The 27,150-nt window shown below is 46.6% G+C and overlaps 1 protein-coding gene across 4 annotated transcripts; it reads right to left on the bottom strand.

Moving 5' to 3' along the window:
* Positions 1 to 1,327: 1,327 nt before the first annotated feature.
* On the bottom strand, positions 1,328 to 25,936 carry BSPRY (B-box and SPRY domain containing). 4 transcript variants are annotated; one of them, XM_061426585.1, is made up of 6 exons: positions 25,669 to 25,936; positions 21,925 to 22,023; positions 13,402 to 13,662; positions 12,069 to 12,091; positions 4,231 to 4,355; positions 1,328 to 2,722 (listed from the first exon to the last, which is right to left on the bottom strand). In XM_061426585.1, exons 1-6 carry the CDS (start codon positions 25,867 to 25,869, stop codon positions 2,196 to 2,198), a joined length of 1,236 nt encoding a protein of 411 aa, XP_061282569.1. In that variant the 5' UTR covers positions 25,870 to 25,936; the 3' UTR covers positions 1,328 to 2,195. The 4 variants fall into 4 exon arrangements, with proteins under 4 accessions (XP_061282569.1, XP_061282568.1, XP_061282571.1 ...); XM_061426584.1 differs by having other exon boundaries at positions 12,069 to 12,094; positions 25,669 to 25,934; XM_061426587.1 differs by having other exon boundaries at positions 12,069 to 12,094; positions 13,402 to 13,632; positions 25,669 to 25,930.
* Between the last annotated feature and the right edge of the window lie 1,214 nt (positions 25,937 to 27,150).

The raw sequence follows: 27,150 nt of genomic DNA, 5'->3' as shown, positions 1-27,150 counted from the left end.
GCCTGCAGTGTGTTAAATACTCTGCCAGGGCCTTATATATGTATACATAACTTGTGGGCCTTGCAAGTGTGACTTCCACCTTACAGATGAGGAAATGGATTTGTGGGTTAGGTAGCCTGCCTGAGTCACAGCTAGTACCTGCAGGAGCTGGGGTTCTCTTTAGGCTGGTCTGACTCCAGAGCCCATTGGCCTGACTTCTAGTAGAAAGTGATCTGTGTCACGAGACATGATGCCGTGGAGATCCAGGGAGAATAGAGAAGATGTCCTAAGGATGGCAGTGCTGAAGGGCACCCTGGTCACAGGGATAGTGGGGTGGGTGGGAAAGCACAGGGAACAGGGACTGGAGCTCAACTGGCAGGAGTGCAGGGAAGTTGGGGGGGGGGAATCATTGGAGAAATTCCATGTCTCTTCCTGTCTTTCCCCCTTCATGCTTCTCTCTACTTGCTGTTTACTGGACACCTGTGCCCTGTCCAGTGCCAAGTCCGGGGGTACTACAGGTAAAAGGCACAGACAGGCACAGACACAGGATATGTCCTCGTGCCAGTAGCTGGGGAGAGCTCTGGAGTTGCCCTGAACTGGGAGTGGCCCACAGATGGGCAGACAGATAAGAGGGGCACTCTTGGGAGCAGGCCCATGAACTGTGGACCCAAGGCTGCTGTGGGAAGGTAGATTGGTAGCTGGGGGAGGGGAGAATAGCATGAAGACCTTTAGGTGCCGCGTAGAAGAAATGGCTTTGACCTAGGTTTTAAGCAGAGTCTGTGCTCAGGCAAAAACAGGAAGCTCTTCTTAGACTTGGCCAAACCTCTTGTGGGTCTGTCTTTGGGCTTAGTGCCAAGGCCAGGTGACTAAACATTAATTTCCAGTTGTCAAGCAGTGAGGACTCAAAGGTCATGAGCTGTGGTTTCAGAGCTGCAAGGGCCTCAGAAGTCATGTCAACCGAAAAAGTTGGTTTGACCCACCCAGTGTTAGTAAATTACTGAATGAACTTCAGAGTGGGGAAGGCCCTGTCCTCCATCTTTGAGCCCAAGAGCCTTACAGGTAAGTTGCAGGTAAGACTGCCTTGGGACGGTGTTCGCAGGTGAAACAAAATGGAGGACCACTGTTCTCAGTGACCTCCTCAGAGGAAGGAAAGGACTTGACCATGGTCTCAGCAATGCAGGGCCCAGAACCCTGTCCCAGGCCCTTTCAGCTGTGCGTGCTGAGCTCCTGCTTGGATCTGGGAGCGTGGATAGGGGGTGAAGACATTCATTTCCCAGCAAACACAACACTAGATATGAGCTGGCACCTGGGGGATTTGGCCAATTACCAACAAAGAACACAGAATAAATTTTTCAGTGTTTTAAAGTCTTTAATAATGTACATGTTCTCTAAGGCTGGCCCTCTTATTCCTTTGGCTCTTTCTGGTTTGAAGGCCTCACCCTGGTCTCACTGTATTAGAGAAGGCATTAGGTGATGGCATGTACAGCTACAGTTGGGAAAGAAGTTCGTCCCTGTGACCACAGGTGGGCACTGGCTGGAGCTCTGCCTAGTCAGGCAGTTTTTCCGATGGGTGTGTTGCAGGCAGGCTACCTGGAGACAGGATCCCCTGAGTCTCCCGAGTATCTAGGTAAAACCTGGGGGAGGACAGAGGCCAGAGTCCTCTGGCCAACAGCAACCTGGCAGGAGTTCTAAATCCCTTCCAGGTTGTCCTTGTGTGCTAGAAAAATATTTTCTCTGTGTCATGTCATGAAAAGGATGGCGAAGCACCGAATAGAGGGAATGAAAGAGCTTCAGCCGTAAGATTTTCTGCCAGAGGACGGGGTCTCCTGGGGGTAGGAGTTCTCCAGAAGAGCCTACAACATGCATCCAGTCACTTGTCCCTCCATACATCCACCGAGCCATCCATCCATCAGTCCATATGTCCACTCACTGATCACGTTTATCACATGCTCACTCTGCACCAGGCACCATGCTGGATGCCAGTGCTAAAGGGGCAAATGAGACACCCTCAGAGGAGCAGATGGACGGTAGATTTGGGAAACCAAGCCTCAGGGAGTAGTGGATTCCCCCAGATACCCAGCATTTAATGGTTGGACCCATATTCCCCACTAAAGCTGCTCATGGGGCCCAGGCAGCATTTGGGAAGAAGACACTGGGTAGAAACGTGGCCTGAAAGGGTGGTGGGGAGGGACACCTGGCCTCCCAGTAGCTGCAGGTCAGTGGACGATGGAAATGGTCTGGTCAGCCACAGCAAAGACCGGGAAGAGGGGCCCAGGGAAAGACGCATGGTGGATGTGGAGCACGGTCCCCGAGGCAGGCTCGTAGAACAGTAGCTCCTGTGCCTGCAAGTCCAGCAGCACCCCCAGCTGAGCTGGGCAACGCAGCAGCGCCAGGGGCTCATGCTGCCCGTCGTGTGAGAAACGGAAGTCCTGGCCATAGCGGGAGAAGACCCAGGAGAAGGCATTGCAGCCCAGACGAGAGTCACTGCCAGAACCCTTGCGGGGCAGCTGGCCTAAGGCCACGCCCACCTTGTATGCACAACTGTTCTGGACGTTTACCGTCCAGGCGTGCAGCCCAGCCTGGAAAGACGTGTCGGCCAGGGCATTGGGCCAGTGGTCAAAGCGCTCTGGGCCATCTGCACAGGCCTTGGACTTCTTGGCATTGAAGGTCAGGGTCCTCCGATCATCTGACAGTTGCAAGAAGGGGCTGACCGTTCTCTCATCCATACGCACGTCCTCTGTGCCTGCCAGAAAGAATTCTCTGAGTTGCCCAAGGCCCACCCTCAGCCCTGACCTGGTCCTGCCAGGTAGCAAAGGGCTTCCTCACCACTCACTGGGAGGTAAAGCCATTTACTCTCTCTGAGCCTCAGATTTCTCATCTATAAAAGTGGGGATCAGAACAGGACTTAACACAGGGTGGATGTGAGGATCAAATGAGATGATACCTGTAAATAACCAAGCATTAACAGTGATAGAAATAAGGCCCAGAGAGGAGAAGCGAGTTGCCCAAGGTCACATACCAAGTTAGTGGCAGGGGCCAAATGAAGACCCAGCATATTGTTCCTACATTTAGCATTGGCACTGATTGGGCTTCCCTGGTGGCTCAGATGGTAAAGAATCTGCCTGCAATGCGGGAGACCTGGGTTGGGAAGATTCCCCTGGAGAAGGGAATCGCTACTCTAGTATTCTGGCCTGGAGAATTCCATGGACAGAGGAGCCTGGCAGGCTAAAAGTCCATGGGGTTGCAAAGAGTCAGACACAACTGATCAACTTTCATTCACTGATTGTAGTGCACCCTAGTTGGGCATATGCAGTATCCAGATCAGACTTGTCCTAGTGACATGGTTCCTGAAAGCTTGAAAGCATCAGATATGCAGTTTCCAACAACTAAGTAAATGGGACTGCAGGCAAATCAGGCACCACTGGATTTCAGAATCTAGAAGCTGTAGCTTGTACTAACATTTTAAGGAGAATGTGCAGGGAGGGAGGGTTAGAATTGAGAAGAATTCAATCCATTAACTTAGCCTTTCTGTGAATTGTGAAAATACTACAACAGGCAATGTGGAAGCTTCCATTTAGTTTGGGGGAGACCTGCTTTGAGAACCCTCCCAGTGGGGGAATTCCAAGAGGCAGGAATCCACGTCACGTCCACCTCTGTGGCCCGAGTATACAGCACAAGGCCAGACCCACCACTGGCCTGAGTCAATGTCAAGGGAGTGAGACTAATCCAGGAAGCTCAATTCTTGCTCCAGATGCTCTCCAACTGGCCACATCAATTGCATGTGCCAAATTGCTTCAGTTGTGTTCTGATTCTTTGCGACCCTACGGACTGTAGCTCACCAGGCTTCTCTGTCCATGGAATTCTCCAGGCAAGAATACTGGAGTGGGTTGCCATGCCTTCCTCGAGGGGATCTTTCTGACCCAGGGACCAAACCTGTAACTCCCGCGGCTCCTTAAAGAGAAACTAGGTTTCTAAGAAATAGTACTGAGCTATTGCAGTAGGGTAGAACATGAGGAGGACGTGATTTCTGGGAACAGGATTTATCCCAGACCCAACCACAGAGCAGGCTGGTCTGGAAACGGAGAGGACCTGGCCCAGCTGCCCCAACCCTGTCCAGAATTTAGGCTCCATTGACAAGCCTGCATCCAGCATCACTGGTTGCTTAACCTACGATGCCAGACACACCAGTCCCCAGTGTGATGTAGCAGCAAAGCCCACCCAGACAGGAGCCTGGCTCCAGCAGTTCCTAACCTGAGAGGGATCCGAGAATGGCTGTTGCCCAGAGTTGGGTCAGTAATGGACTCCGAGTGCACTTCTCATTAAAGTTTAACTTTTCCGACTCCTTGGGATCCAAAATGCCCTCTGCTTCCTCGGTCCTTGTGCAGGAAAAAAAAAAAAGAGATTTAGGGAGGTTCTGGAAACGCATCTGGATCAATACAGGAGGGGGACGGAAGTAAAATCCTTTTCCCATGAGGGTGACAGCAAGAATGGCCAGGGCCCACATAGGAGCCCCCAAAGAGAAGGGGCTGGAGCCAGAAGAGAAGGTGGGCATTCCCTCTATGCCTTGGAGCCTTAATTCCAGCAAGGCACATGGTTTATAGGGAAGGGAATACTTGGTGTCAATGTGTTCTGTGGGGAAAGCAAGTCACCGATGTCTCTCGTGAGTTAGCTGGGAGGAGGACCAGAGCTACAAGGAGGATCTAAGCCTCTTGTACCACGGTCTTTCTGCTCCACCAGCGTGCATAGAGAAAAATCTCGCTTTCCTTCAAAATCTACTGCAGCAAAACCTATTGGTATGGTCAGAAGGTACAGCCATTCCTCTGCTCTTAAATCAAACACCCCTCAGGAGTCACATAAGAAGAAATGATCGGTTATCACCCAACCATAAAGTAATCATAGCACTTTGCTCCCAATAGCCACCTCTTTTCAGCTCGCAGCAGGGACTGGGTTTTGCTGGAAGAGATTTGGGAACACAAGATGCCTAGGAGGGGAGTATTGTCATGTGTTTAGCAGCCGAGCTCTAGGCTTGCTATCTCTATGTAGAATCTCAGGATCTTTGCTCTAACTTGGGAGGCAGTTGTTACTTCATTGGACAGGAAGGAACCGAGATTCAGAGAAAGCACTCAGCTAAAAAGAAGAACCTGGATTTAAGTCTTGCTACTCTGCAGAAACAAAAAAAACCCAGACTGGGGTCCAGGCACCATTGTCTTACCCTTGACCTGAAGTGAAGTCTGAAGGGCTGTGAGGCCCTTCAGAGTGAGGATTCACCTTAGGGCCTAGCAGACCTCTGATCTGGCTTCTGAGAAAGAACCTTCCCTCTGCCTCTAATCCTGAAGGTAGCTTTGAGCTCAGGCAGCAAAGAAGTGAGAACACACGCTCTCCTCCCCAGATCTCGTGGCTCTGTCCACAATCAGAGGAGGAGGCTAGAGGGTGAGCACATCTCCTCATGGATGCCAGCTCTTTTTTTTTTTAAGACTGGCACCGATTGTCCTGGCTTGAGAGGAGTGAGGTGAACAGAGCCCTAGGAAAGCTGAGAGCAGACTCTAGTTACAAAGACTCTTTGTGGTTGGGACAAGAAAGGCTCTGTTGCCATCTTCTCAAAGCACTGAGGCTGGCTCTGGAGAAGTCCCAGCCACCAGATGAGGAGGAAAGAGGAGAAGGTGGTGTCAGCAGTGCTGAGTCATCATCAGAGCAAATCTGAGGCCAGTTACAGACACTAGAGTCTAGAGAATCGGCTGGTCCAGCTGCCTCATGCCATGGAAGAGGAAACTCGTGACCCCAAAGAAGTGGGAATGAAATGGGGCTGGCACGCACCAGGGCCTGGGCCAGGACCAGAACACCCGGTCTGTGCAGCATGGCCTTCTGTCACGGCAGACCAGGGCTGAGCTCAGCCACAGACGTGGAAACAACCTTAGGGACCGACAAACAGGTTTTGAAAACGGTATAATCGACCCTCCATGTCCTAGGACGCCCAGGGGTACTAAAATCCATGGGGCATTCAAACCCTTTGCAGTCAGCTCTCTGTATCTGCAGTTCCCCATCTGCAGATTCAAAAACACTCAAACCCTTGGTTGGTTGAATCTATAGGTGGGGAGCCCATGGAAATGGAGGGCCAACTCTACTTTGAGAGTACGCACCCTCAGTCTAGAAGCACAAAGCACTACAAACAAACCCTGAACTCTCCTAGTGGGTTTGTCTACCATACTATGGGTTTTGCAACTCAAACAACTGTTCGTGTATTGTAGGACTGAACAAATGAATAGATATATTGCTGTTGCTGGGAGCCACAGTTCTCACTGTGAAAGAAGAACTACATAAAGACAGAATAAGGAAAGGCATAGGAAAAACCCTGTGGTGTTTGACTGGAATTAGAAGTTGTGATACAAACTCAGGAATAAAAAAGTTATGTGCACACACACTCCCCATCTCTGCCTGCTGTCCACTGAGAAGGCTTGGAAGCAATGCATCAGTAGCAGGGAACACACCTAAAGCCTAAATCTTGGTTTTTAAATACTCTTCACCATTAAAAGGAACCAAGACTCCCTGGAGAAATAGCTGATTCCAGGGCTGGGGCAGGAAAAGAAGCTGTGCCTAGGATATCTTCTTGTGCCGGAAAGCAAGAAAGTGCTCTAAGAATGATGAAGCGTTGTCAGAAGGACCACAGGATCTGGCTTGAAGGGGCTCCTACTGGCCAAATCTGGGACAGTTTGAAGATCAAAATTAATAATAGAAGTAATAGATTACAATGCACTGAATAAAATAAGAATCTATGAGTCTATGTTGAGACTAAATAAGTGAATGAATAAACAAAGTCCTAGACACAGCAATCAGACAAGAGAAAAAAGTAACAGTAAAGGACTCCAAATGAGAAAGGAGAAGTAAAACTGTCACTGTTTGCAGATGACATGATACTATACATTGAAAACCCTAAAGATGCCACCAGAAAACTACCAGAGCTCATCAATAGATTTAGTAAAGTTACAGGATACAAAATTGACATACAGAAATCTGTTACATTTCTATACACTTGACAATGAACTATCAGAAAGAGAAATTAAGGACATAGTCCCATTTGCTATCACATAAAAAGAATAAAATTCTTAAGAGTAAACCTACATAAGGAGGTAAAAGGCCTATACACAGAAAATATAAGACACTGATGAGAGAAATTGAAGATGATACCAACAGTTGGAAAGATACACCATGTTCTTGGATTGGAGGAATTAATATTGTTAAAATTACCATACTACCCAAAGCAATCTACAAATTCAGTGTAATCCCTATCAAAATACCAAAGGCATTTTTCACAGAACTAGACAAATAACTTTAAAATTTGTATGGAAACACAAAAGACCTCAAATAGCCAATCAATCATGAGAAAGAACAAGGCTGGAGGATTCACGCTCCCTGACTTCAGACTATACTACAAAGCTACAGTAATCAAGACAGAGACAGACACATGGATCAATGGAACAGAATAGAAAGCCTAGAAATAAACCCACACATTTATGGTCAGCTAATCTACGATGTGAAATTTGTTTTCTGTGCACCGAGTCAGGAACCTGTCACTGGCTCTCCACCCAGGTGGGCATTATCATCTGGGGCTCTGGGAGGTTTTAAGACAAGTAGGACCAGGCTGCTCTGTCCTGTCTTTGCCCTGAGCTGTAGAGGTTCACCAAAATCAGATTCTTGAAAAATCCAAGTACATCTAAGCAGTGGAAGGAAGTACTGAACAGAGGATCTGGAGGTTTGGGTTCTAGTCCTAGCAGTGTTGCTGACTTGCTGTGACCTTAGGCAAATATCTATCCCTCTCTGGCTCAGTCTTTCCCCTTGATTAAGGGGTTGATCAGATGATTTGCTAAAACTCTACTGTTTTTCACATTCCCAACAATAGTAATAGCAGTCAAAATAATTGTTTCCTTATCTTGACCTACAAGGCCCTGGGCTTCCCTGGAGGCTCCGATGGTAAAGAATCTGCCTGCAGTGCAGGAGACCTGGGTTTCATCCCTGGGTTGGGAAGATCCCCTGGAGGAGGGCATGGCAACCAACTCCACTATTCTTGCCTGGAGAATCCCCATGGACAGAGGTGCCTGGCAGGCTACAGTCCATGGTGTCGCAAAGAGTCGGACACGACTGAGCAACTACGCACAACAACAACGATCTACGATGAAGAAAGCAAGCAGATACAACGGAGAAAATACAGTCTCTTCAATAGCGGTGCTGGGAAAACTGGACAGCTACATGTCAAAGAATGAAACTACAACATTCTCTAACACCATATACTAAAATAAGTTCAAAATGGATTAAAGACCTAAATGGAAGACTAGAAACCAAAAAACACCCAGAAGAAAACATAAGAACACTCTTTGACATAAATTATAGCATTTTTTTGTCTGTTTTTTGGCCACATTGTGCAGCATGTGGGATATTAGTTCCCCAACAAGGGATCAAACCTGAGAACCCTGTGCTGGAAGCATGGAGTCTCTCAGAGAAGTTCCATGTAGCCATATTTTTTTGGACCTGTCTCCTAAAGCAAAGGAAGTAAAAACAAAAAAACAAATGGGGCTTAATTAAACTTAAAAGCTTTTGCAGAGCAAAGGAAACTATCAACAAAATGAAAGGACAACCTAATTGGGAGAAAATATTTGCAGATTATATGACCAGTAAGGGGTTAATAGCCAAATATATAAAAACTCATACAACTCAACATTGAAAAAACAAAAACTCAATTAAAAAATGGGCAGAAAGGGAATTCCCTGGAAGTGCAGTGGTTATTCCACACTTCCACTGCAGGGGACTGGGATTCAATCCCTGGTGGGGGAACTAAGATCCCGCAAGCCACATGGGGCAGCCAAACCCTGTCCTCCCAGAGAATAAACAAAAACAAAAATGGGCAGAAGACCTGAATACACATTTTTCCAAAGAGGACATACAGATAGCCAACAGGCACCTGAAAAAATGCTCAACATCACTAATCGTCAGGGAAATGCTAGCCAGAACCACAGTGAGCTATCACCTCCCAGCTGTCAGAATGACTGTCATCAAAAAGAACACAAATAAGAAATGGTGAGGATGTGAGGAAAACAGATTCTCATACACTGTAGTAGGAATGTAAACTGCTGCAGTCACTGTGGAATATGGAGGTTTCTCAAAAAAAAAAAACCCAACTGAAAACAGAACTACCATATGACCCAGCAACTGTATTACTGGGTCTATACATACACACACACACCCAAAAAGACACGTGCACCCCGATGTTCACAGTGGCATTATTTATAACTGCCAAGATATGTAAGCTTCTCCAGGCCAGAATACTGGAGTGGGTAGCCGTTCTCTTCTCCAAGGGATCTTCCCAGCCCAAGGATCGAACCCAGGTCTCCTGCATTACGTGCAGATTCTTTACCAGCTGAGCTATAAGGGAAGCCCCATATACATACACACACACACACAAAAACATAATTCAAAAAGACACATGCACTCCAATGTTCACAGTGGCATTACATATAACTGCCAAGAATATAAGATACCTAAATGTCCATCGACAGATGAATGGATAAAGATGTATATATATACAACGCAGTATTACTCAGCGTAAAAAAGAATGAAGTTTTGCCATCTGCAAAAATATGAGTGGATTTGGAGGGAATTCTGCCAAGTGAAGTAAGTCAGCTAGAGAAAGAAAAATACTGTATACCACTTATATGTGGAATCTAAAAAAATACAACAAACTAATGGCTATAACAAAAAAAGAAACATAGAGAAATAGAGAACACAGATGTACAGAACTAGTGGTTACGAATAGAGAGAGAAGGAGGGAAGATAGGGGTAGGGGATTAGGAAGTACAAACTATTATGTATAAAAGAAGCAACAAGCATACATTGTACAACATAGGAAATATTATAGCCAATATTTTATAATAACTACAAATGGAGTACAGCCTTTAAAAATTGTGAGCCAGTATTTTGTACACTTATATATTATACATCAACTATACTTCAATTTAAACAAACTAATATAAGGCTGGATGTCAATTAGACTTAAATTAAAAAAGGTAACATCTCTGATAATGGGACAAAATGACATCAATGCCCCCTGGTATGACAGACAGACTGAGGACATTACGTATGAGATACTCTTACTTGAAATGTACAACCTGAACCTAATCATGAGGTAACATTAGATAAACTCAAATTGAGGGATATTCTATAAAACTGTCCTAGACTCTGAAAAAGTGTTTAGGGGGGAAAAGGGTGAAGGAAAAATTACAGATTAAGAGATCAGATGGATTGGGTATGGGGGTAATGGGATTCCAAAGACAATTATTAAGAACATTTTTAGTACAATTGGCAACATTTGAATACAGACTATATATATTAGATAATAGCGTTATGTGGACATGGGATTTCCTGAATTTAATAATTATACTGTGGTATGTAAGAGAATGTCTGTTTTTTTGGAGATTCATGTTGAAGTAGGTGATAAGATAAAAAGTCATGCTATCTGCAACTTACTCTCAAATAGGTCAGAAAAAAACAAGTTTTTCTGTATATATACACTAGATAGACAGGAAGAAAGAGACACAAGAAACAGAGTGCAAATGTGGCTAACTGATATCAATTAGTATTTCTAAGTTTATTATACTACTTTAGCAACTTTTCTATACCTATGAAATATTTTAAAACCAAAAATAAAGAATTTTTTAAGAAATCAGATCAGCTTGATATTGAGGACAGACTGTATTAGAGGAAGATGATGAAGATAAAAGAGAAAAAGATGAGGAGAGGGACTTCCCTGGTGGTCCAGTGGTTAAGATTTCGAGCTCCCAATGCAGAGGGCCCAGGTTCGATCCCTGGTCAGGGAACTAGATCCCACATGCCACAACCAAGAGTTTGCTGGATTCCAGCTGGACCTTTGAGTCCTTCCCAGCACTTTCATTCTGTCATCTTAGCTCCATGAGATGTGGCCTGGATGTATGGATCTCAGCATTCTTTCCCTGAACCACATTTGGGAAATCTCGCTGCAACTAAGACCGGGCGCAGCCAAGTAAATAAATTAAAGAAAGAAAAAAAAAAAGAGAGAGACTAGGAGAAGTGTGGAAAAGATCATAAGGAGACAGTAAGCTAAATTTAGGAACATCCATACCGCGGAATACTTCAGACTTCCCAGAAAGTGAAGTACATCTAAATGTACCAGGATAGATAGCCTGATAAGTTATAAACAAATATGAGGTGATCCCATCTGTGCTTTCAAAACAAAATTTCAAGAAGGGAAAAATCCCCCGCACTCTTTTGTGATTAAACACGGGAAAGCCTATAAGACACACATGTAACTGTTAAAGCTGATCATGATTCAGAAACAGAATTGGGAAGAAGTGATAGAGACATTTTTCACTTTAAATCATTTTCTACTGGTGAAAATTATTTTTTTCTCCCATGTACATATGTTGCTATTGATATCTATACTGCTGTCTTTATAAAAATAAAGAAGAATGGACTGTGCTCCCCAAGCACACATTGTGTCTGTGAGCTCTGAAATCTCACACACACAGGGTAAGAATTTAATTTCTTTGCCTGGAAAATTATCACGTCTTGGCCACTTCCTCTGGCTCTTGGGTCTCAGAACCTTTCAAGACTTTTCAGAACTCAGGTAGGGCCTGGTGAAATTCTTTTATTACTGCATAATTAAAATAGAATTTTCCTGGTAACGCAGACTTAGATTTCAGATTCTTTCATTAGAGAAAGGGGGAATGAAGTAGAGAAGACAGAACTGGGTCAGGTGTCAGCTGTGGGTCCAAGCCCCAGCGCAGGGGCTTAGGCAAGTCCCTTCCCCTCTTTGAGCCTCAGCATTCTCATCTGTAGATGGAGGTGGTGAAACCCTCCCAGCCGGGTGACTGTTTTTTTAATAGGATAATGTTTAAGAAAGCCCATGACAAGCCCCAAGCCTGGCTTCAGGGAAGCCACTCAGCTGCCCACCCTGAGCTTCCCCCCAGGAGCGGTGAGGCCGGACAGCAATGGACGTGGCAGACTTCGGAGAGGTCAGGGGCCATGGCTCCCACGACTGCCCAGGCAAATGCCAGGCCCATACTCACCTCTCAAAAATCTCCTGCTCCTTCTGCTGCGAGAAAAGAAAACAAAGTCAGGCTTGGCACCAGAAACCCAGCAGGTCGTCAAGACTTGACTATGATTAACTCGCATGGAGGGCTCCACGTGGAGAGAAATTCTAGAATAAAAACATCCACTCCTTCTTTAAGACCCTGCACAAGTTTTATGGGTCCTTCTTCACAGACCTCTCCCATCATGCACTCAAAGTGAATCCCTCTGTGCCCTGAGCCCCGTGGCACCCTAGGTTTCCCTCAGACTACACTTCCGGACAATCACCTATTTACCCAGAATTTCATCGCCCAGCGGCTCAATGGACGGGACTCGTTGAATTTTCTGTTGTGACCCTCCCAGCGTTTGGGACAGAATGTGCTCGGCACGTGACAGCTGTGTGACAAAATGAACGCGCGATCTGGGACAGCCACAGAAACCATGACTGCACGAGAGGGGCAACTTGAACACAACAATGTTGTTCCACATTCTCATTTCTCTGCGTGGCGCATCTACTGAGATGTCACACCGTCACCTTAAACATATTAGATTGTGATTTCCGGGTGGTGGGAGTGAGGATGAGCTCTGTATTTGCAGCAGACCTCTTGTCAGTGCAGTGTTCTCTCTGCAAGCTTCTGGACTCTCTCCCTCTCCCCACTTCCTTTTACAAAGCTATGACTTGTCTTTGAGACATCAACCTTTAAGTCGCTTCATTCAGGAAGGCTTCCCTGACTACCACCCGCCTCAAGCCAGGACTGCAGGGGCCCCAGCTCCCAGCAATGCCCCCTACCATAGCACATATCCCTCCATGTCTTAATTATCAGTTTGTATATTCGCCTCTTCTACAAGGCTGTGAGTTGCTGACAGCCATATCCTGTACCTCCACTCTTAGGGCTTTCCAGATGGCTCAGATGGTAGAGTCCGCCTGCAATGCAGGAGACCCGGGTTTGATCCCTGGGTTAGGAAGTTCCCCTGAAGAAGGAAATGGCAACCAACTCCTGTATTCTTTCCTGGAGAGTTCCATGGACAAAGGAGCCTGGTGGGCTACAGTCCATAGGGTTGCATAGAATCAGACACAGCTGAGCAACTAACAACACGCATAGATAACACAATGCTTAGCATACATTAGGCTCTTAGTAAATATTTGCTCACTACTGAAAGAACAGTTACCAGTTGAAAAAAAAAAAAAAATCCCCATTAGTAATATTGCCCTGTCTCATCCTGGTTCCAAATTATCATTTTCCACCCACCTCATACCAATAAAACATTCTCATTTTCAGACTTTGGCGGAATCTGGTCAACTTGTGGTGTCCTCACCCCCGCCTAACTTACAATCAACTGGAGGTCATCCAGATGAGTGAGCATGTCCACCAGGCTGCCGCGGATGGTGTCCAGCTTCTGCAGCGCCTCGGCCCAGTGTACTCGCTGCGTCAGGATACTCTGGTGGGCCCGCTCCTCTTCGCCATGCACCTGTTCCAGCAACCTCTGCTCCTCGCTCTCGCACAAACTCCTCACCAGACCTAGCCGCTGGATGACCAGTTCCCGAGCTGCGCTGGCCGTGCTCTGACCCGGAATTAAACAAGCAGTTGGGTCCTGGCATAGCCCCAGGCAAGATTAGGAGGGTTGGGGCTCAGCCAGAAGAAGTGCTAAGATTGATTAGCCATGTCTGACATGGGTACAGTAAGGGTAGTAATAGTGCTTAAAACACCCAAGCCCTAAGATTTTCCCAAATGTGGTTCAGGGAAAAGAATGCTGAGATCCAGACATCCAGGCCACAACTCATGGAGCTAAGATGACAGAATGTAAGTGCTGGGCAGGACTCAAAGATCCAGCTGAAATTACTTGCTTATTTCACAGTTAGGATCCCCAAGTTCAAGAGACCAGGTCAGAGAATCATAGAAATGCAGAGCAGAAAGGCCTAAAAAGTCTATCATCAACAGAACGCACACAAACAGTAGTCCAGTTCTTATTTGGACCATGGTGGTGGTTTAGTCGCTAAGTCATGTCCAACTCTTGCAAAGCCATGGATTCCTAGGCTCCTTTGTCCATGGGATTCTCCAGGTAAGAATACTGGAGTGGGTTGCCATTTCCTTCTCCAGGGGGTCTTTCCGACCCAGGAATCAAACCCAGGTCTCCTGCACTGCAGGCAGATTTTTTATCAATTGAGCTATGAGGGAACCATCTATTTGGACCATGTCTAAGGACAAAAAGCTCATTACTTCCCAAATATGTCTATTCCAATTGCTTCCATGGTAGAATTCTTAATCTGCCACACAAGAGGGCAGAAATAAATTCTAAGTCAATGAATTTAGCATGTGTCCCCTAGCAACTAGCACAGTGTCTGGCAAGGAGCAGGTGCTCAAATATTTACTGAACGATTGACAGGAAAAGTTCTTTCCAACTTAAGCCAAAAATCTCTTGATGGTGCTCACATGCCAGTCAGTGGCAAAGCAGGGTCTAGAGCCCAGTTCTCCTGACTCTCAGCCCAGCACTCTTCCCCTCCATCAGTGCCGTCTGATGACCCATCCTCCCCATGGCACTGTTGTCTGAAGCTCCTGCTCTCTTGCCAGACAACTGAGGGTTAAACTATTTCCCTCATGCCAGAAAGTTGGGGCTCGTCAGTGGCTCTCCTTGTTTCCTGCCCCTAAAGACCTGCCTTGTACAATGAGGGGACAGTTAGGCCTGTTTCTCAGAAGAGACTGAGACCCACAATGTGCCCCAAGGAGAACAGAGACGGCCTGAGTGAATGGCTGAGTGAACCCAGGGGTTCAGATTCCAAGTCCAGTGTTCTTTGGAGGCAACATAACACAGTGGTTAGGAAATTAGGCTGTAGAGACAGGGCCTAGGTTTAAATATTAGCTGTTCTATTTACTAACTATGGAACGTTGTTCCTTATCTTCCCTGGGCCTCAATTTTCTAATCTATCAAATGAAGATACTAATAGTACCAACCTCATAAGGCTACTTTGAGGGTCAAGTGAGTCAATATATATAAGAAGAACAAAGCCTGGCACGTACGTGTTTGGTATCATTAGCTCTTGCTCCTCTCTCTAGCCCACCTCAATACCTTTCCCACGGGTGGGTCTCTGCAGTCCCGTTTGTACTGTATGAACAGGATCAAGAACAGACCCAAGATGCATTAGATACTCCCTGACAAGAAGGCTGCAGTCAATTTCAACATGCTTCTTGAGTCATTCCCAGGGAAAAAAAAAAAAATTTGCTTTCCAAAGATATGCCTGAAGAAACTAAAATCCCTCCTAGACCAAAACACGGGCTTCCCTGGTGGCTCAGATGGTAAAGAACCTGCAATATGGGAAACCTGGGATTGGTCCCTGGCTTGGGAAGATCCCTGGAGGAGGGCATGGCAACCCGCTCCAGTATTCAATCTAGACTGGAGAATCCCATGGACAGAGGAGCCTGGTGGGCTACAGTCCACGGGGTCGCAAAGAGTCAGACATGACTGGGTGACTAACGCACACACAGACCAAAACACAGAAATGCTGGAAAAATAGACCAAAGCATCCCTTTAAAGTGAAGCTACTTCTGGCAGCTTAGAAAAGGGAATCCCTTGGAGTCCAAAAGTAGAAAGGAAACGGAAGACCAGTGTAATCAAGAGCTGGGGACTCAACTGGCTGCTCTGAATGGGGCTTGTGATTTACTTTAGATTTGTACACTCATGTAAACCATCATACAAAAACAAAAGTACAATAAAGACCTCTCTGATTTTAAAATAAAGGGAAAACTTTCTACAAATGAGGGAATTATTAAAAGATGTGCTTTAAAATGAACCCTGCACACAGCAACTAGAGAAAACTTGTGTGCAGCAATGAAGTCCCAGCATAGTAAAAAAAAAAAAAATTTTTTTTTCTAATTAATTAGAAAATTCTTAAGGGGACTAAAAAGAGACCATAAATAGAATATACAACTTTCAAGCTAGGATAGGGAAAAAGAAGGGAGGAGGGGTAGATTAACTCAAAAGAAGGGAGGAAAGGAAGGAAAAAAAGCACAGAAAAAGTGGACTGCAGCAGGGGAAGGATAAACTGGGAGGTTGGCATTGACATAGACACACTACTGTATACACAGCAGATAACTATCAGAACCTACTATACAGCACAGAGAACTCTGCTCAGTCCTCTGTAATGACCTGTATGACAATGGAATCTAAAAAGTGGATTTGTGTATACGTACAACTGATTCACTTAGCTGTATAGCAGAAATTAACACAACATTGTAAATCAACAATACTCCAGTAAAAATTAATTTTAAAAAATTATAAAAGTGGACTACATAGAAAACAGGCTTCCCAGGTGGCTAGTGGTAAAGACTCCACCTGCCAATGCAGGAGATGCAAAAGACGTGGGTTCGATCCCTGGGTCAGGAAGATCCCCAGAGTAGGAAATGGAAACCACCTCCAGTATTCTTGCCTGGGTAATTCCATGGACAGAGGAACCTGGCAGGCTACAGTCCATCGGGTCACAAAGAGTCAGGCATGACTAAGCATACACAGAAAACATAAAATGACAGCCATAAATCTAAGATTGATTAAACTTGGCTAGTTAAAAGGCAGGGATTATCAGCTTGGACTTTTTTTATAAGTATTTTTTTAACCTTTCTTTAAAATGTTATTTATTTATTTATTTATGACTGTGCTGCATCTTTGTTGCTGTGCGGGCTTTTCTCTAACTGCTGCAGGCAGGGCTCACTGTGCAGTTCAGGCTTCTCATTGCAGGGGCTTCTTTCATTGCAGAGCAGGGGCTCTAGGGGCGCAGGCTTCAGTAACTGTGGTGCATGGCCTCAATAGTTGCAGTTCCTGGGCTCTAGAGCACAGGCTCAATAGGTGTAGCACAGGTGATTAATTGCCCCATGGCATGTGGGATCTCCCCAGATCAGGGATCATGGCATGTGGGATCTCCCCAGATCAGGGATCAAACCTGTGTCTCCTGCATGGACAGGCAGAATTCTTTACCACTGAGCCACCAGGGAAGCCCTTGTTGTTGTTGCTAAGTCGTGTCAGCTGTTTCCGACTCTGTGTGACCCCATAGACGGCAGCCCACCAGACTTCCCCGTCCCTGGGATTCTCCAGGCGAGAACACTGGAGTGGGTTGCCATTTCCTTCTCCAAAGTATGAAAGCGAAAAGTGAAAGTGAAGTCACTCAGTCGTGTCCAACTTAGCGACCCCATGGGCTGCAGCCTACCAGGCGCCTCCATCCATGGGACTTTCCAGGCAAGAGTACTGGAGTAGGGTGCCATTGCCTTCTCCAGGGAAGCCCTGGACTTTTTAAAAAAGGAAACAAAATCCAGTTTCTAAAACACACCTGAAACAACATAAGAAGTTGGAAGTAAAAGAAAAGAAACTGATATATCCAGAAAACACTTGTTGGTCTAGTAATGAGTAAAAGACAAAATAGTCTTGAAGGCAAAAAGGATTCCTGTTCATAAAATGTCACTGCTACTGCTGCTAAGTCACTTCAGTGGTGTCTGACTCTGTGCAACCCCAGAGACGGCAGCCCACCAGGCTCCCCTGTCCCTGGGATTCTCCAGGCAAGAACACTGGAGTGGGTTGCCATTTCCTTCTCCAATGCATGAAAGTGGAAAGTGAAAGTGAAGTCGCTCAGTCATGTCTGACTCTTAGCGACCCCATGGACTGCAGCCTACCAGGCTCCTCTGTCCATGGGATTTTCCAGGCAAGAGTACTGTCACTGAAAAGTGACAAAAGGGATGTTTTACCAGGAATATATAACAAATTTAAATATATACACTTAATAAATAGTACCAAGAATATAGAAAGAATTGACAAAATTATAAGGAAAAATAGGCAAATTCACAGCATAGTGTGAAAATGTAAATGCCCTTTGCCAGTAATCAAAAAATCTGGCAATCAAAAAAATAGTAAATATAGAGAAGATCTGAACTTATTAATAAGCTTAATTATGGACTTCCCTGGAGGTCTGGTGGTTAAGGCTCTGAGATGCCAATGCAGGGGGCACAAATTTGATCCCTAGTCTGGGAACTAAGATACTGATACTAATGTAAAAGGTAAAAACATATATTTGAAAATTTTAAAGTACAAATAATTAATAATAAAATAATTAAAAATCTGATAACTCATAGCACAAGGAAAAAGTCATAGTAAAGATTTAAAAATACTTATAACTGAGTGAAACTGAAAATACTACATCAAAATTGTGGGATATCCCTCTATCAATACCTAGAAGGAAATATATAGCTTAAATGCTCACTTTGAAAATGAAAAAAGACTAAAATCAATAGGCTGTGTTCAACTCGGGAAGTTAACAAACTACAGAGTAAATCCCAAAAAAAAATCAGAAGGAAAAAATCATAAAGAGGAAATAATAATGGAAAATAGATGTAATCAGAAGGGAAAAGAGAAGCAATCAGAAGCTCTCAGAAGAGAACTTCAACAAGCTCTGCACATCACCTACCCATCTACCTGCACCTGTGCTCAAACACTCTGTCTTCCCTATTTCTGTGGATAAACTGCCTGTGCTCTCACCTCTGGCCAATACTTCCACTTATTTACTAGCTCCCACCCCCTCTGCTAAACCAACTGTCCCCTTTTCCTGCATCATTAATTTTCCCCTCTCTACTGGGCAATTCCCATCAGCATACACACACACAGTCATTTCCCGCATCTTAAAAACCAAGCAACAAACATTTGCTTGCTTGTTGATAGCATATCCATCTCTTGATGGACATCCCCCTCCACTATCTCTTGATGGCATATCTCTCTCCACTATCATCCCATTTCTCAGCTTCCTTCTACAGCAAAATTCCTCAAGAGTCATCTGTGCCAACTATCTCAAATTGCTCTTTTTCTACTCTCTCTGAAATTCACTCTGATCACACTTTTACCACAATACTCTACCAAACTCCTCTTGTCAGGATCTCCGAGGAGCATGTTACTGAAGAGTCCATTCTCATGTCTCCCCTGACTTGATCTCTCTGCAAAATCTGAACCCACCTCCTTGAAACCTATTGTGCGGCACAACACTCTTATTAACTGTTTTATTCCTATTTACCGATTGCTTTCTTCTTGGTCTACTTTGCTTGTTCCTATCTACTCAATTGGGCTTCCCTGGTGGCTCAGACGTCTACTCAATGGTTAGATGTCAGAGTGCTCTAGAGCTCAGTCCTTGGACCCCTGCTCTTTTCTATCTGTATTCTACTCACTTAGTGATCTCATCATTTCCTATGACTTTCACTTTATACTCTCACTTATTTGAAAAAAAAAAAAAAGACAGTGCACTAAGTCGTGTCCGACTCTTGGCGACCCGATGGACTGCAGCCCGCCAGGCTCCTCCGTCCATGGGATTCTCCAGGCAAGAATACTGGAGTGGGTTGCCATTTCCTTCTCCAGGGGATCTTCCCGACCCAGGAATCAAACCCAGGTCTCCAGCATTGCAGGCAGATTCTTTACCAACTGAGCTACACAGGAAGCCCCACCCTCACTTATACACTAATACATTTACGTCTCTGGCCCAGCCCTCTCCTAACTTGTGTACCCAGCCATCTACTCAACATCTTAACTTGAATGCCTAATAGTCATCTCCAACCGAACATGTACAAAACTGAACTCTAGTCTCCTCCAACCATCACTCTGCACGCAATCCTTCCCCACCTTGGGAAACGGCTGCTCCATCCCTCCAGTTGCTCACATCAAAAAAAAAAGTCAACCTGATCCCTCCTCCCTTTCTCTCACAAAGCCTACATCCAATCCATCTGCAAATCCTGCTCTTTCTTCCCTCAGAAAGTATATATTAATATATGCTGCGTTTCACCATTCCTACCACACTCACTCAGGTCCAAACCCCTCTCAACTCTCACCTGGATTAATGCAACACTTCCTCACCAGTCTCCCTGTTTTTACTTTTGCTGCCTATGGTCACTTCTCAACACAGCAGCCACTCCTTTTAAATCTTAAGTCATATCATCTTACTTCTGATAACTTCCTGCCTTCCCCAGATAAAAAGCAAAGTCTCTGTGTGACCCGTGAGGATTCTACCTAGCTCCATGCACTGCTCTCTGACTTCATCTCCTTTGTCTTCTTGTTTACTCTGCTCCAACATGTCAGGCACGCTCCCATCTCAGGGTTTTTGCACTTGCCTTTTCTCTTTTGGGAACACTCTTCCCCAGGATATACAGTGCATTCCCTCACCTCTTGGAAATTTTGTACAAATATCAATTTCCTTAATGAGGCGATTCCTGATCACAACCCCATCCTCAACATGACCCACCCCCTGCCTGCGTTCTATTTCTCCATAGAGGTTATCACCTTTTGACACAGCATATATTTTATTTGTGATTAGCCCTCTCCACTGGTGGCTCAGCTGGTAAAGAACCTGCCTTCCAGTGCAGGGGTTCAGTCCCTGGGTGGGGAAGATCCTCTGGAGTAGGTAGTAGCAACCCATTCCAGTATTCTTGCCTAGAAAATACCACGGACAAAGGAACCTAGCAGGCTACAGTCCACAGGGTCACAAAGAGTCAGACATGACTAAATATGCACACACACACACACACACACACACACACACACACCCTCCCCTGACTAGAATGCAGGCTTCACGAAAACAAGAATTTTCCCATGTTTTATTCACTGTGGAACCTCTAGCACATAGACCGATTGTGCTTGGTGTGTGGCAGGTGCTTACACAGGTTTGTTAAATAATCAAATAAATGGCAAAAATGTTGTAAGTATTCCCTTCAAAATCAGCACCTGCTACGAAAGCTTCTATTTGACACTGCGCTGAGGTCCTAGCCAGTGCAGTTAAGACAGGAAAAGGAGAAGGATGAAGAAAAAGAGAAAACATCATGCAAAGAGAAGCAGAGATGGACAGAACAGCTGCCTGGACTTCTAGCGGCTTGTTTGTTCCTGCTTCTCATCCCCTTTAGGTTCTGAAAGACTCGTGTATCTAAAATCCAAGAAATTCTGTTTTGCTTATGCTATCAGTAGTTCAACTAGGCTCTATTCCTTGCGATCAAAATCATTTATTTTTTGACTAAAATAGTGCCATGTCTGCTCCATGTACTTTTGGGGAAGGAGGGCAGGGGTGTGCAGGAAGAAACTCATAGCCCCTGCCCTTGAAGGGCACACTTGAGACTAAGAGGCAGCAGCAGCAATGCGTCCACTGAATAAAGGGTGGGCAGTGAGGCGCTGTGGGCTTCCCAGGCGGCACTAGAGGTAAAGGACTTGCCTGCCAGTGCAGGACATGCAAGAGACACAGGTTCGATCCCCAGGTCAGAAAGATCCCTTGGAGGGGGGCATGGCAATCCACTCCAGTATTCTTTCCTGGAGAGTCTTATGGATAAAGGAACCATGGTGGGCTACAGTCCATAGAGTTGGACACGACTTGGCACGCACGCACTAGTGAGGTGCTGCAGAGAGATCACCTGGGAGTCAGACATCCAGCTCATAGAACTGACTCTGTGAGTCAGTTAACCTCTGCGGGACCCATTTTCCGTCTGTAAACAGGGATGTTACTACCACCTACTGCCTAAGACTGTCATAAAGAATGTGCAATGTAAAAGCCATTGGTTATTTTATAATACTGGGGCTGAGCACAAAATAATTAAAATGATAGAAGACTCATCTGATCTTTTACCTGAAGAAAGTTATTTTTAAATCAGTCTTTGCATCAAATGCATTCTAGGAACAACCCACTCTGCCCAGATGTAAAACCAAGAAAGAGGAAACCATCCTTCCTGAGCATCCAGCTTTGTCAGTAGCACAATGGGTCTGGGAGGTTGGGAAGGAACTCTAGACTGGTTCAAGCCCCTAAGGCTGAGAGCTTATCCTAGGAGGCGGGCCAGAGGAGGGGGAAGGGGAAAAATTACCTACCACTGCTCTCTGGTTCTTCCCTGGCAGGACGTCAGCCACATATTTGGTGATGGTAGCACTCTGTAACTGCAGCCTCTCACACTGGTCCACAATCTTGTTCTGCAACACAGATGACATCCATGGTATTTGGATCCACAGTTGGTCCATTCTCTCCGTTCCAGTGATTTTTTTTTTTCCCTTTTACCCCACCTCAGCCACCTACTCCCATGGTCATATCTCGGAATTCATCATTATTGAAAACTATGCCACTTCCAAAATCTTCAAGGATCCCACATCCTCCCCACCCCTTTCCATCCTAGATCACACACTCTAGAATCTCCAACAATCCTCCAGCTTAGATGGAGTCACCAGTACATTAGTCTTAGCACTTTTCACTGTCCATCATCCCTTTTTGTGGCCTTGCTTCCCTCTTGATCCTCAAATCCCATGGCCCATCATAAGCACTTTCTTACATACACTCACTCTTCCTTCATATCCAGCCCCCTAACTGTCCACACCTGCAACTGAGCACAAAAACATGGCTTCCTAAGCTGCTCTTCCCCAAGGAATCCCCATTCATTAACAGTACTTCCAAGCATCAATCTCGCTACCCAGACCAAAACTCCAGGAGTTACTCTCCAACCCCACATCTAATCCATCAGTGAGTCCTACCAGCCTCTTCTCTGAGGTCTCTCTCTCTCTCTTCTGGCCACTTATGGTCACCTTTCCTTCTGCTGTTCAACCCAGATCACCATGATCTCCCACAGGAACTGCTGATAGAGTCTCCTAACAGGGCCTTTATTCTTGACCACCTTCCCAGCTTCCTCGTTAGCCATTGCCACCCTTGGTAAGGAAATCAGATCAAGTCACATCCCAGCTCAAAACCCTCTCGTGGCTTTCCAATGCACCCACAGTGAGACTGTAACCAACAAGGCCCTACCTGGTGGGACTCTGCCTTTCTGTCCAATGTCCTCCTACTAGTCCGGCCTTCTTAAAGTGAAGTGAAGTGAAGTCACTCAGTCGTGCCTGACTCTTTGCAACCCCGTGAATAGTAGCCTGCACCAAGCTCCTCTGTCCATGGGATTTTCAAGGCAAGAGTACTGGAGTGGGTTGCCATTTCTTCTCCTACTCCGGCCTTCTTACTGTTCCATAAATACACTAAACCTGTCCCAACCTCAGTGCCTTTGCACCTGTTGCTCCTTCTGTCTCCCATTTATGTCTTGTTCCTCGACTCCAAGGAGACTTAAGCCTTCCCTGACCATCGTACACCTCATATCATTACTTTTTTTTCTCCCTTGCACTTATCACTCCCTGATTGTATATCATGAGTCTGTTTACTTCTTTGGTAGCTGTCATCCCCTACAGGAACATAAGCATCATGACTTTAACTTGTTCTCTGTGTCCTACTACCTAGAAGAGAGTTATACATAGAAGGCCCTGAATAAATATTCAGTATTTGTTGAATGAATGAACACCCACTTCCTTGGCCACAAGAGTTTCAGCAGTTCACTGCTCCCAAAGCTGTGAGCATTGGCCCTGAGACCAGGAGAGAGTTTTTAGAAATGAAGACACGGAGGCCCACAGAGAAGTGACTTGCCCATGGAGACAGCCAGGTCCCAGCTTTGCCACTCCACCTCTCCAGGTAACAGCTGGAGCACTTCCAAGCAGCAGCTCTGCCACCATTTCCCCTAAGAGCTTTGCCCCAGTTCCATCTGCCAAGGGCGACTCAACTGTCTCTTCCAGGCAGTTCTTGTAAATCCTTCCCTCCACAACCAGGACTCAGTCTTACACTTCACTGGCCCAAACACCAAGTTAAAGAAATGACTTGACTGGAAGAAAGCTGTGGCCACCACACACCACAGGACTGAGGGAAGTGAGACTAGCTTCTGAAAAGCTACAGGACAGGTATCCAGAAGGTAACAGAGAGGTTGCTGAGCTGGCCTTGTTTTTGTCCAGTTTAGTAACAATCTTGCCCTGGGGCAAAATTTCTTTGATTGGCCAGTGGGACAGGAAAGTCTGCAAAGAACCCACAGTTTACTCAAAATTGGAGGCAGGGGCTTCCCCTGTGGCTCAGTGGTGAAGAATCTGCCTGCCTGTGCAAGAGACTCCGGTTTGATCCCTGGTCCGAGAGGATCCTGCATGCCTCGGAGCAGCTAAGCCTGTGTGCCACAGCCACTGAGCCTGTGCTCTGGAGCCCAGAAGCCACAACAACTGAGCCCATGTGCCCTGAAGCCTGTGCTTTGCAACAGAGGCGGCCACTGCCATGAGAGGCCCACACACTGCAACTAGAGAATAGCCCCCACTTGCCACCAACAGAGAAAAACCTGGGCAGCAACAAAGACCCAGCACAGTTAAAAATATTTTTTTTTTAAAAATTGGAAGGAGAGAAGGCAAGACACATGCCCTCCAGGCAAATAAGATGAATATGCTAGGGGCCTCTGGAGGGCTCAGGGAAAGCCCCCTACCCCGCGCAGAGTCCATTCCAAAGCAAATAGCAGGCTTGCTCCCCTGGTCCAGGCTTCAACCCCTTCTACCACTCAGATTCAGCCCTGATGGCAACTTTTTTAAAAAAGGTCTTATTAAGTTCTCACTCCCATTAGCATCACTTCCTCCCTCCAACCACTGACGCAAAGAGGTGGTTTTTCTCTGGCCTAGTCAATGACTCCTCTGGTCCAGCCCCTGAACATTTGGAACCCTGAGAAAGTTATTCCCCTGTTCTGGGCTTCAGCTAGCTCCCTCTATTAAAGATAGGTAGGACCAAACCTTCAAAGGTCTGGATGGGATGAGATGATGGCTATTTAAGCGCTTTGGAACTTGCAAAGTTTCTATCCATCGTGCCAGTTCACTATACCACATTATCCAAGCTTATTTTCATCATCACCAACTTGGTGGGCCTACTTGTTACCCACCAGGAGCTTTTCAAGTGCTGTTGGATAACTGAATCCCTCTCCCCAGCACCCTGTCGGGTGTGTGTAACAGTCCAGTCTGAGCCCTCAGGCGTCACAGCTGCGCAGACCTCCAGGGAGAGGTTGGGAGAATCAAGCAGGTTAATCAAATTGCAAAGAAACCCCCAGGGACCAAAGGTGGGGTGGAAGGAGATAGGAAGCCCCATGGTGACTTGACTCTCCAATCTCAGCAGCTCAGGGGAGGTTGGTGGCAGGAAGCCAAGCTGGAGGCGGAGGTGAGGAGAAAGAAAGCCTAAGTGAAGGGTTCCAGTAGGAACCTCCTGACATCCTCCCCGCCCCCTCCGTTTACCTAAGTGAAACCGGCTTCAAGTACAGTCCAGGCCAATCCTGAAAGGGAAGAGAAGTCACCTCACCAGGAAGACTGAAGGGAGGATGAGGGGAGGAGCTTTAAGTCGAGGGGCTAGGAAACAAGGAGAGACCGAGTTTTATCAAGTTTCCAAAGGGGCGGTGGCCGGGGAACGCTTTGTCCCGGGCACCTAGGGCAGCGGAGCCCTTCACTGCTCAAAGGCAGCCCCACCGAGCAACACGTTTAATAAATGCCTCCAAACTATAAATGAGGACACTGGGGCTCAGAGATTACGAGACTCACAGGGAGGACCTGATGGAAGTGGGACTCGAACTCGGGTCAGCTGGACTCCAGAAGCCACACCCTCAACCGCCTCGCTCTACAGCCGGTGCCTCTCGCGGAGCCACGACTCCCCGACCCGCTGCCGGGCGCCTGCCGGGGCTCAGCGCCTCCCCCCACACGGCGCCCCCTTCTTCCGGAGCCCGGCGCCTGCCGGCGCCCACACCCGCTCACCCGCAGCTCTTCCGCGCGCTTCTCGGCCCGGCGGATGCGGTGCCCCCGGCAGCGGCCGCCCAGCCCCGTGCAGGCGGCGCACACGAGCCGTCGCTCGGAACAGCAGAACCAGTTGAGAGCCTGGCCGTGTTCGGGGCAGATCGGCCCTGGCTCGGACCCCGGCTCCGGCCCCGGCCCCTGCCCAGCGCCCTCCGCGGACATGGCCGAGCGCCGGGCGCCGACCGCTCCACCTGTCGCAGGTGACGGCTGGGCGGGGCTTCCCTGGCTCCGCCCCCGGGGCCCCGCAGAGCGCCCGGCCCGCCCGGCGCGCCCAGGCGGCGCCGCTTCCTCCCACCCCGCTCCAGTTGCCGGGTGGGCGCCCGCCCCACACCCCGCCCCAACCCGGGCCAGATCCCGCCCGCTTTAACAGTCTTCTTGATGTTTTACTGAATCGTGTTTTATCGCGTGTTTGTTTTGTAATAAAATAAAACACATTAACGTGACTGTAGGAAGTTGAGTACTGTTAATTGAGCATTTACTAAGTGCCAGAGTTTTGCTGAGCGCTTTAGCATCCCATCATGTAATACCCCAACAACTCTTTTTGACAGGCAAGATACTTTTAAGCTACTTTTAACCAAGTAGCTTAAAGCTGGGAGAAGGCAATGGCACCCCACTCCAGTACTCTTGCCTGGAAAATCCCATGGATGGAGGAGCCTGGTGCCCTGCAGTCTATGGGGTCACTAGGAGTCGGACACGACTGAGCAACTTCACTTTCCCTTTTCACTTTCATTGCATTGGAGAAGGAAGTGGCAACCCACTCCAGTGTTCTTGCCTGGAGAATCCCAGGGACGGGGGAGCCTGGTGGGCTGCTATCTATGGGGTCGCACAGAGTCAGACACGACTGAAGCGACTTAGCAGCAGCAGCAGCAGCTTAAAACTAGATTCTGGTGTCAGGCTGTCTGAGCTCAAATCCCATTTAGCTGTTTATTGGCTGAGGACCTTCCAGGGTCTCACTTGTAAAATGGGGGTTATGTGGGTAACTACCTCACCGACTTGTGCTGAGGATTAAATGAGTTAAAACACAAAACAGTATCTTAAGTGCAGACGGTGGTTGCAATTGCTAAGCGCCTGCTAATAGTACAAGCAAAGTGCTACTATGATCCCCATTTTTATGGAGGTTAAGGATCTTGCCCAGGGCTCACAGTTATTATTTTGGTAGCAATATGACTGGAACTTAAGCAGTTGGACTTGCAGTCAATATGATTAATATTTTCTAAATTGCATACCAAGGCCCATCTGTGTTAGGCTGATTTCCCCAAAGTCGTTATATCCAAGCTTTCTTAATTTGAAAAAAAAAATGTTTAACTAGTATTGAAAAAAGTAATGCATCTTAACTGAAGGAAATAGAATGTGCAGATAAGCACCTGGATGAAAAATCCATCCCTAGAAGGAACTACTGCTAATAATACCTGAGCTATCTTGGAGCTTTTTTCCTTAGGATTT

The sequence above is a fragment of the Bos javanicus genome, chromosome 8 (genome assembly GCF_032452875.1).
Source record: "Bos javanicus breed banteng chromosome 8, ARS-OSU_banteng_1.0, whole genome shotgun sequence".
Taxonomy (NCBI): Eukaryota; Metazoa; Chordata; class Mammalia; order Artiodactyla; family Bovidae; genus Bos; species Bos javanicus.
Note: the sequence above shows the minus strand (reverse complement) of the source record. Positions and strands in the feature narration are given on the sequence as shown.

What these genes read in the sequence shown, in the direction of transcription:
- BSPRY (XM_061426584.1), bottom strand. Translation starts at nt 25,869, where the DNA reads ATGTCCGCGGAGGGCGCTGGGCAGGGGCCGGGGCCGGAGCCGGGGTCC. An exon ending in TGGATGACCTCCAGTTGATT is followed by an intron (nt 12,095 to 13,401) that starts GTAAGTTAGGCG and finishes CTTTTCTCGCAG; the next exon opens with CAGAAGGAGCAGGAGATTTT. An exon ending in GAGCAGGAGATTTTTGAGAG is followed by an intron (nt 4,356 to 12,068) that starts GTGAGTATGGGC and finishes TTCCTGCACAAG; the next exon opens with GACCGAGGAAGCAGAGGGCA.